The sequence below is a fragment of the Pygocentrus nattereri genome, chromosome 15 (assembly GCF_015220715.1).
Source record: "Pygocentrus nattereri isolate fPygNat1 chromosome 15, fPygNat1.pri, whole genome shotgun sequence".
NCBI classification, from domain to species: domain Eukaryota; kingdom Metazoa; phylum Chordata; class Actinopteri; order Characiformes; family Serrasalmidae; genus Pygocentrus; species Pygocentrus nattereri.
In genome coordinates this window covers 29480495-29491910 of record NC_051225.1, presented here as the reverse complement: position 1 = coordinate 29491910, position 11416 = coordinate 29480495, and the positions used below count along the sequence as shown (strand labels likewise).

Sequence of the window (11416 nt, the reverse complement as noted above, 5' to 3'; positions counted from 1 at the left end):
AGAAGGTGCGAGGAGACCCCAAGGAACTTTCCCTCCTGCCCTCCTGTAGTCTGGCTGTCTAATCAACTCTCCCTCCTGTGCTCCCACCCCTGTTAGATTATCCCTCCTGTAATCTGACTGGCTAAATGGAACGTTGCCACTTGCAATCTGATTAGTTGAGTGGAGGTCAGAAAAAAACCCAGAAAATCCAATGAGAAGGGCTGGATCAGACTGGATCAGACTTCACCTTTGGAGCGATAAAACACTGGAAAAAAACGAATCTGCAAATCAAACAGTAGATTCAAATAGCCTATTAAAGTGCAGAATTCAGATAGCCTATCAGGTTCCAGGATTCAACACAACACTCACATACAGAACACTGTGCAACAGTTCTAAATGTGCTCCATCTATTCCTTTTAATGGACAGAGAAGTGGTCACCAACCCTGGTACTGAAGATCTACCTCCCTACAGAGTTTAGTTCCATTCTGTATCTCATAAGCTGCCCCACCCCTTGCTTAACTCTAATAAATCTGATCCAGCCAATTAGGGGGTTGGGGAGAGGTTGATAGCGGGATTAGATGTGTGGTTGGAAATAGACTCTGCAGGGAAGTAGCTCTCCAGTTCCAGGGTTGGAGACCACTGTTATGGAGTTTTGTTCCCATGTTGATCATTAAAGTTGAGGATGAACTACAAAGCTGAAATCAAGGAAAATATATGTGGTGGTACCAACATAAGGCACATCAGGAAATATCAGGCTCAAAATAGTGATATCAGGTTCAGCTGAACACTTAAATCACTACAGTAAAGTCTGATCCAACCCAAGTGCTTTTAAGCAACACGGCGGCACAATATTGGAGCAAATCCACTGGGTGGCAGCACTGGCTAGCAAACATATGACTGGTAGCAGATGTTCCAAGTAGGGCTGATTTGTTCACTTGCTTTTAGTAAAAGGTAACAATAAAATAACAATAATAAAATATCAACAAGTAAAATTATCAAAAGAATAAAAAAAAGTTAAGAAATGTTATTATCATTTTTAAATGATAATAAATGAAATTTATTATCATGCTACGCCCCTGCCAGATAAGTAATACGCAGATATGAATATACAGATGACATGTAAAAGACTAGCATATCTTGTAACTTCCAATAATGTTTCTTCAGCAGTAATCTTTCAGCAAAAGGAAAAAAAAGAATTCAATAAAAAACAAATTACTGCAAAAAATGTTCACAAGAATATACAGCTGACCTGCAAAAGACCAGGAATGAAATACACACAATACACAGATGTACTGATTTATTAAATATATATTAAAAAAAAAAAACATTTTTATTGCCCCTTGTTAATATTTATATAGAATATTTTTTAGCTTTCTGAATCATCTGTTTCTACATTCATTAATGCATCACTGTGTGAATATACTGATTTGTGTTGATTTCATTTATTATTCATCGCATCTATTCATTTGCATGTGCTTTATTTTAAATTATTTTTAAGAAAATAAATCTTCTTTACTTCTTCTTTTTGACAGACATCTTTCATGCCATACGACCTTGAATGAAGCTTCTGTTGATCTGCTTTCAGTCATCCAGCGGCAGAAAGTTGCAGATAATAGTGATGAAGAAGGATGAGAGAAGAGAGTCCACATACGTTTGTATTTACATTTATGAGTTCAGTTGACGGCCTTTGGGACGACTTGTGTAATGTGATCTCTGAGGGTCTCTTTGCTTCGTCAGGTTGTCTTTTTCCACTGACTTGCTTCGACAAGGAGAACGATCCTTCTGATATGCCTGTGTGTTCTCATAAACAGGGCTCTCTAGAAAAACACACACTTTTTGTTAGGTGTTTGTAAGACAGCAAGAATGTGCAAAGTCTAAGCAAGAATAATGTTCAGTGACCCAAGTAAAAAACAGTGAACCCAAAACCGAATAAAAAGACACCCCAGTAAGTGAAGGGGAAGACTCACTTTAATGTAAAGTTAAAGACTATTTATTAAAGAGGAATTACACTGATTTGTCAAAACTTCTGTATAATTCAAGCACTGAAGTGACAAAGCCATGAAATAGTTAATTATAGAGGAATTTACTGACTCTGATTTCTTTACGGGGTGGTGATTAGAAATACGGTTGAAATGTTTACAATGCAAATATAACATTTTTATTCACTATAACTTTCGTTAGAGACATTAAACTCTCCAGACTTCTGGTTCCTATCACATCAAACCAATATGAATGACTTTGTTTACACCTTAACCTCGGAAATGTTTCCCTTTAAAAGTTGTCAGTGATAAAAATAAATAAAGCCAACATTGCAGCTTAGCTGGCTTTTATCAGGGCAAAAGATAAAACCAGTCTGTGTCTCAGGTTGTGCACTATGCTCTGAATTCTAACACTATATATTATGCTCTTCTCTCTCTAGAGTCTGGATTTTTTAAGGTGTCTCAAGTTGACATATATTAAACAGAAATGTTAAATTACCGTGAAGTTCCTCACATCATAGAATCGCACCTAGCTTGAGCTAGCAAGTTAAAATCAGCTATAACATACATTTTTTTATCTTTATGATACAGCAAAGAGCCTACTGAACATAACTGTGTGGTTATTGAAATACAAAGACATATAATGACCCTACCACACTCCCACCCCAACCCACCCAACATTTTGCTTTTTTTAAAACAGATTTCACAAAAATCTTCATTAAAAATCACATAATTAATAGGGGTGCATATCTGATATTCAATATGTACATATCTGCTGAGCTGCCGATATCAATGCTGAGAGAAAAATCCTGAGACTAAATCGAGACTAAATCCCCCTGGATTAGCATTACAGATAAATATAATATTAACTTGTATACCATTACAAATACAGAAAACTGAATAAAAGTGTAAAAAAAGTTTTAGCTCAGCAGTCCAGCATCACCTCAACAATCTGCTCTTTTGGAGTACAATAAATCATAAAATATCAGTTAAACAGCTGTCCCATGTTGATATGACAATGTCATTGTGTAATAATAGCTAATAATAATAGCTCCACCTGCTGGAGAAACTAGCAGACTAACAGACTGCTACACATGTATCACTGAAATAAAAGAGGTCAGTTTCAAAGCAATGTCCATATGCGTTATATGCTTAAGAAACAGCAAGGTGTTTTCTGTCATTTTAGCAGAGACGCTCTGGAATTCAGTTGATGGACACGTGATGGACATGGATGAAATATCGTATTTTTAATCTGATAATAATAAATAATAAATCTGAAACACTGAGACACCTAAGTCCTCAGAATTTTCCTTTTCTAGGCCTTTCATTATTATGTAATATTAGGTGATGATCAACTGCCATATAAATGATTGTTATTAACAATTGTATTGTGTGTATAGTATGCAACTATTAAAGTACAGGGTCTAAAGTGCCCCCAAACTGGCTGATCTTGCTTACTAACTGTTGATACTTAGTTGCTTCCAACTGAAAACAGATGCAACTCAAGCTCAAATGAACAAACATCACCCAACGCTGCACTCAAAAGGTGCTAAAGCGCTGGTCGGTGCTTTCTGCTTTATTTTATGTATATGTATTTCCCTCTTAACTGACAAAAACGCACCAAAGTCATGCTCTGTTTGTTGCAACATAAACGAACATAAAATATGATTGTGAAGGCTGACAATTGAGGAAGACAACTGCAATCAGCTCAAATAACTGCGGTGAGCTCAAATAGAATATTAACAATACACTACACCCCACTTCGTTTTCCAGTGTTAACTCACTACTTGGTCTAAAATTGACTAGCGCACTATGTAAGTACTCGTCAGGTGATCTTTATAAGATCATATCTTATAAAGTTTAAAACTAGACAAACAATCTGAGATTAAACCAGGATGTTACAGTTAAAAGTCCTATAGAAAACAAACAGGTCTTCACTGATCAATGAACGGCAATGGACAGAAAAAGGCCATACTTATTAAATAAGTTCAATTTAGTCCTATGGAAATAAAGTGATATAGTCCAAAGACATATAGAACAGGCACATATTCATAATAATAATGTAAAACATAACTGATTAGAAACAAACTGCTTGTCCTCTTTACCAGTGTTACCAAATGGTCAGCTATGCACTTTGCAAGATAAGGGTCTCAGAAAAGAGGACAAACAGCTCGCTCTGCATTCACACGCTGCACACCAAGCAGTGTAACCGCAGATAGACTTAAGCACTCTACCGTATCTGACATATTCATCTGCATCTCAGTCTGAGTCTTCATAACCACACACCACCTACACGCTCATTCAGCGCTCCACCACGTCCCAGGAAAGAGCACGCCTGACCTCGAACACAAGCCTAGCTCTCGGGGTGCATGGCTTTTTTTTTAAATGCAACCACGTTCAGTGATCATACCTCCTGTTTTCATTGCTGTTTTCTGTCTGATGTTATAAAAGGAATACTTCAGTTTAATCTAATCTCTAGCTGGTGCATCAGTTGCATACAGTCTATTTCTACAGGCAGTAACGTTGACACATTTCCCAGCACTTAGAAAATAAACAGAAAACCTGTTGACTTAAAAATAAAGTCTGGGTAGACAGATAAAAATGCGCACTGGCTGCTTGGCCCCCAAGACAATGCATCTTGTAGCTAAAAACCAGTCTGGTGATGCTCTGAAAGAGGACAGTTTTATTGTAAACTTACAATAAAAAATACAATTATAACAACCGTGGTGACTGTGGTGGTCCAGTCTAGGTTATAACATAAGATACTGTTTTGCTACTGCAGCGGTGTAACCCTAGCTTATTTAACACCTTATTTCATAGACAGATTAAAGCAAACATCAGCATATCTGATGCCAAGTGGCCTCAGTAGGGGGGCCATCATGGTCACGGTCACCACACCACCAAGGCAACTATCAGGGTGGTTACTGTTTTGTCTGATTAGTCCAACCAAACAGGTTTGTTAAAAGAGAAACAAAATAGAAAAATCCAGGCCAAGTGGCCACTCAAACCACCTCTGCATCTGTCCAAAATGTGAAATCTGGTCACCAGTTAAAAAAACAGAAAACTGTATTCACTGATTATTACAGAAGAAGATGGGCACTTGCTTCAGCATCTGCCCATTGGCTTCTATTATAAGCATATTTCAGATCAACAGGCTTTCTGTTCTTTTACTGTACAGTAAAGAAAAGAAGAAAACCTCAGAAACACCAGTGAAACACTTCTGAATTAATGTCCACAGTAACTGACCGTATGCTACAGATGCAGCAGGTAGAACTTGCATCAAAAGAGGCTGAAAAATGCAGAAGCATTACTTTAAAGTCTGAAAGTAAGTCTAGCTGTAGGAACCTGTGTTTTTGTTGCTATTGTGTGTCGTGGAAAGTATAACCTAAAGAGATGTTTCAATACCTCTTCTTCTGCAGAATATGTTCCATATGGTCACTATGACGATTACCAGCACAACACACACCATCGTCAAGGCTGTCCACAACCACCAAGCCGAGGACTCAAAGCTTGAAGGTCTAGGGGTTGTCACTGCTGGAATAAAGTCAAGAAGCACATTACTACATCAGAGTCAAAATTCTGTGTTTTAGGATATATATATTTTTTTTTTGGATTCCTAAGCACCTTCTGAGTCAATCTTTAATCAGGATGCCATGGTGGGACTGTAAAATGAATCTTTATGTAACTTGATTTTTAATACGCATATGCAAAAGTTAAGGCACTTCCGAACAAATGACGTTTTATTGATTTTCTAAGTGAAAATAAATGAACACATCCTGTACAGAGAACAACTTCTCCATATCTTTACACAAAATTACTGTTAATTTACTGAATTTAACTCGTCAGAGAAAAAATATATAAAAGGTGGCTTGTGCAAAAGTTGCAAAAGGCATGTTTACATTTTTTCCCCACCACGTTAAAATCGTGCACTAAAATGTGTAGAAGTGTTTACGTAATTTCACACATTAATTTAACTAGGAGTGATCAAACTTTTGCACAGAACTGTACATGCAGCCCACAATTATTTGTCCACCTTCAGACATAGCATTAGCTTACCTGAATTTTTTATGGCTTTATGTTTAACCATTTAACAGGTTTACACTAAGAGTTAAGTATTATATCCACCATATAGAGTTTATTTTTCATCATAAATGTAAAAATATGCATATCCTACTATGATGATAAAGAACTCTCATCTAAGGAATAATTCTTTTGTTGCCTCCCATAGTGTCTTCATTATTTGTCAATAAATGGTAGTTGTTTTCGTTATTTCAACACACGTTTCAATATAATAACCTGTGGTGTCTACTTTTTTCTACATTTTCATTGTCCTAACCCAATAACTAATGGAGGGCCGGTTTTGCGGACAGAGACTTTTTTGACTAGTTCTACAATAATCATTTTCTTATAGGGCATCTTTTCATCTTCACTTTTTTTCTGGGTTTTAATGCAATCTTCTATGTATAAATGAACAATGATAAAAATATTGCATAAGCTCTGTATTTTCTACTAGACCATACTATCACATTTGAGAAGCTCTGTTTACTAGAGCGGTTTGAAGAAACGGATTAGTTCAAGATACATGAATAAATAAAGTTTACTAAAGTGAGTTGGCTGCTATAAAACTGGCCAGTGGTCACTACCTTTACCTGCATTTTTTTATTGTCCTAATAAAGTAACTCATCAAAATAACATTGTAGCATTGGTTTTGTGGACAGGGATTAAGCCTAGTATATATTTTCTACATATTATATATATAGAATATATATACTATATATTCTATATATATAGAATATATATATTCTATATTTTCTATACTATATTTTCCTTTTGATGGATTCAAAGTCATTCAAAGTCCTGTGCAGTCCAGAACTAGGCTTAATCCCTGTCTGGATTATATGAGGCTAGGCCAGATTCTCAGCTAATGCAATTGCCTCCTAAATGAACCCTGTTAAAGATGTATAGAAGCATGTACTTTACTTATTTTCAAACAGCTCACTTTTTTGCTTGTGGTGTTACGAAGCACATAGATGGTTATTTCTGTTTTCAGTTCAACTTTCACTGCAAGAAAAGAAAAAAAAACTTTTTTTGTGGCTCTGGAGCGGCTGTCAACGTAAAACTGCGACCCAGTTTCCAGATGACCACTCAAGAATGTAGATTCACAAATGTCATTAAAGGTGCTCGACAAATTGCAGCATGATGAGTGTGGAATCAGTACAACGCAACACAGTTTTATGTAAAAACGTCTGAGCATCCTTGGTTAAATGACATTTTAAGACAAGTTAATGAATCCTTTACAGGGAACACATTTTAATTATCAGCATTTTGCTGAGTTTTTCTATATTAGTAGAGCTTACAGAAAAATATACTTCACATGTGAAGTGTCTAAAAACCACAAGTGCTTCTAAGTAAATTGCTGCTATCGGAACAAAACCTTGTACCATTTTTGTCATTTTTCAGTGTTTGACATAATGTAAAAATGCATGTTGCCCTTTACATTATGTTTAAATTTTATTGTGAATGGGCCAAAAGAAATGATCCCAAATTACTTAGAAGAAAACTCTGGTTCCATTGACTTACATTAAATATCAAGTAGGTTTTTTCCTTCTCCTGTAAAGTTTCCGTTTTGGAGACACAAGGTTTTGTTCCAACCACAGAGAAATACGTGCGAATAATGTGTGATCATGTGATATAAAAGGGCAATACTTTCCTTATGGTTTCATGTTTTTTCACCGATCACTTTTTTTCACATGTATGTGAAAAGTAACATGGCATGACATGCAAAAGTCACATGTGAAATCATTTTTTTTCCTGTAAGGGTAAATAAAACAAAAAACATAAAATGTGCCATAACGTTTGCACAGGCCATATTTTATGTTTTAGTTTTTTGTCAGATTAAGCAAATAAGCAGTAATCGGGCAATTAAATTGTGCAGAAGTGTCTTCTCTGAAGAGGATGTGTAACTTTTCACTTAGAAAGTCAACAAAACATGTGATTTGACCAGGGGTGCCCAAACGTACACAGACAACAATGTAAGCGCTTTCCAGGACTGGAAGTGAGAACCACTCTGCTGTAGAGAAAGTATCTCCTGAAAATCCCACACACTCTCACAAATCTCTCAGTTGCTTCAGCAAACCAGGCTCAGTGCAGTAGTTGGCAACATGCTGCCATAAATAATAACCATTGTTTTCATCCTGTCTTATTAAATCAGCAATAAAATTCAAAACAGGTTCATGTACTGATGTACCGTGGGTGACTACAAAAAAGCTTGCATTGAACAATCAAAGATTTGATAATTTACCACACATTGTAGATGCTGCTGTTGTTGTGTTAGGCTCTTGAACAATGCCTGTGGTTGAATCTGATAACAGGAGATAAGACAAATATAGACAAGTATTATGCAATATGACCGAATTGAGTGGTTATGAGACTCTGTCATAATACATATGAAAAAATATCTACTGTAAAGAGTTCAAGGGATTTTTTTGTTCATGCAAATGTAAGAAAAGAAAATGGTCCAATGAAATTAAAAAAAGAAAGAACTCCGCTGAGAATTAGGTTATTTTAGGTTGTCTTAACAAGAGATGCAGTAATAATTGGTTCAGTCCTTTGTCCTTAATTGCAAAGGTTTCCTCCTTACATGATGATATAAAAGCATTTAAAAGATAAAAACTGATTTAAAGGCAACATATTCAGACTCTTTGTTAATTCCTCAGGATTCTCTCATACTTCCTACTGAAATGTTCCCTCACAGAGACAGTACTTACTGATGATGATTAAATGAGATCCATTACTGTGGTACTGCCTAAGTTGAGGAATGTGCTGTATAACCTGGCAAAAATACCATCCACTGCCATTAGATAGAACCTCTTTAATGGTCAGGCTTGACCACGTCTCTCTTTTTTCTTGGTGATATCGTTCATCATGGATTTCTATCTTCTTGGATTCACTGGAATGGTCAGGTGTTTCACTGAAATACCAGTTCACTATGGAATATGAAGCATTTATCTGGAATGTGCAGTTGATGATTGCCGACGAGCCGGAACACGCTTCAACTGTCGCTGGTATCAGAGGTTGATCTGTGTCCTGGGTTGCGCTTTTAACAATCACTCCCACTGTAGAACAAAAAAACAGAATTGAACGTCAACTGGAAAAACATGAAACGCAGCAAGCCAACTTCTCACTCCATCATGGCCTTAATTCCGATGGCAGAGATTTTAGAGAAGTGACGAGCAATTTTATGGTGAACTGCTCAGTGAGATACGACCAATGATCAATTAAATGATCAATTAAAAACACAGAAAAATGTTTTTTACAATCACACATTGACTGTGTAAATTTATTGTTATCATTATTATTATTAGTTGAACTAGTTTTACAATTTTTGTATGACACATCTTTTTTGTTTTAGTTTTCCTTATTGTTCTTTAAGGGTTCTTTTATATAGGCAATGGTTCTACTGGTTCTATTCTAACAATTCTACCATAGGTTCTATATAACCATTTCATGCTTAAATGGTTCTTTGCATGGTGGAATGGTTCTTCAGAATGATAGAGGAAGTGTTGTATAAGGTTCTATACAGAACCGTTTCCAAAATGCCTCTATGTGGCACCAAAAAGGTAATCTGAACAATAACTTGATTATGCAGAGAACCATTTAAGCGTGAAATGGTTTTATACAGAACTCATGGGACTAAGCAGAACCACTGGCCTTGCTAAAGAAACCCTTGAGTGTGTACAAGACCATACTATCCTGTGTGAGAAGCTCCATCTAACCAAGCATTCTGAGGGAACTGATTAGCTCAGGACATACTGACATTCACAGACAGACAACAAAACGGTGGTTTACTTTTATTTGCCTAAGCTACATTTCTTAGCTAAGGTGAGTGTATTCCGTCTGACCTGTGAACACCAGCAGAAAGGGCAGAAAGGTCCCCTTGCACAACCAGTCCATTCCTCCAGCTGAGAGAAACTGCGTCCAGAAGCTTCTGGTCTGACCAAAGCAATGAGCATAGATCCACAACGTGTGTCTTCAGAGGAGCCACATCCACAACACTGAGCGAGCAGTGCCACAATGATATTATACAAATCCTCTAATTACACCATGCGAAAGGTTACTAACCTGCTGCTCACTGGTTTGTGGGCTTTTGTGTGAGCAGACAGGTAGCTAGGCAAGTTCCTTTGTGGTCACAGTGAAGAGCCCGAGCTGAAAAAACAGAACAAAAACCTAACAAGAGGGAAGCGATCGCTCAAGAAAGCTCGCACAGCTTTCACTGATCGCCACAGTCCACGATGGTAGATTCGATTCCATTGTACAGAGTCGATTCTTTCAAACGGTCCAATGAATCAATCATTCGATTCACACATTCACAAGTTTTCGTTAGATTCAACAGCTATCCTCATAAAATGTCCCGCTGTGAAAGATTATGACTTAAATAAGCCTCACCATGACACTCCAAAAGTGTTTGAAAAAGTGTCCAAAAGTTGTGAACCGACTCAAAATAGCGGTTCATTCTATGGTCTAGAGGAAAAGTAGCCGTGTGATATTTTAGTGTAGAATGTAACATGAAATATAACATAATTGAGAAGAATGCTTGTCGAAATAAGTTTAACACGGATGCAAGCACCGTGTATGCTGGATATTCCAAAAAGTTTCATTTATTTGGACTTGAACCGTCATTCATTCTATCGTTTTTTGAGGGAAAAAAAGTCGGCAAAATAATAATAATAATAATAATAATAATAATAATAAAAATTTTAAAAACAGCTCCAAGTATGGCACAGTGTTGTATTCTATATTATAATATTCTTCACATCGAAAAAGTCTAATAAACTTTTGGTAGACATTGAAACAAGTGATTCATTTAGAGCTATGAATCGGTTCAAAATAACGATTCATTGACGAGTTGCTACCGCAAAAGAATGTGAGTTCTGCTTTTGTGGTGGAGGTGAAAAGCAATAAAGCGTGAGAAAGACAGCAATAAATTTGGAATTGACCGTGAAAGTGAGAAGCACGGGCTATATGAAGAGAGTAAACAGGTCTTCTGATAGTGTGATTCATGCTATGCAGAAGAAGAGTTATGGCAAATTCAAAGAGAGGAAATGTCAGCCGAATAGCCAGATTGAGTCGACGAGCAGACTGTGAAGAACAGTGTGAAAACAGGTCAACCACATGAAGGCCAGACACGAATCAGCACTACACAGCGCAGCCCCCCACACATGAGGCTGAGAAACACACATGTAATTCAGTTCATTGTCACTCTTCTCTAAACCAAGAGCACAACAGATTTGTACCAGGTAAAATAGGCCTCATCTGAATGTGGCTTCACACTTCCAGCAACAGGTCTAGACCAATATTGAGTGAAGCACTAATAATGCTAGAATGAAGACCTCGTTGAAAAAAGTTGTTATATTGAGCCCTAATGAGAAAATCATACTTCACACTTGAATTCTGTTCG

At 36.8% G+C, this 11416-nt stretch overlaps 1 protein-coding gene across 2 annotated transcripts; it reads right to left on the bottom strand.

Moving 5' to 3' along the window:
* Positions 1–1318: 1318 nt before the first annotated feature.
* Positions 1319–10212, bottom strand: LOC108438769. 2 transcript variants are annotated; one of them, XM_017716796.2, is made up of 5 exons: positions 9861–10212; positions 8727–9074; positions 8261–8320; positions 5365–5493; positions 1319–1797 (listed from the first exon to the last, which is right to left on the bottom strand). In XM_017716796.2, exons 1-5 carry the CDS (start codon positions 9910–9912, stop codon positions 1646–1648), a joined length of 741 nt encoding a protein of 246 aa, XP_017572285.1. In that variant the 5' UTR covers positions 9913–10212; the 3' UTR covers positions 1319–1645. The 2 variants fall into 2 exon arrangements, with proteins under 2 accessions (XP_017572285.1, XP_037401093.1); XM_037545196.1 differs by having other exon boundaries at positions 5365–5490.
* Positions 10213–11416: the final 1204 nt, after the last annotated feature.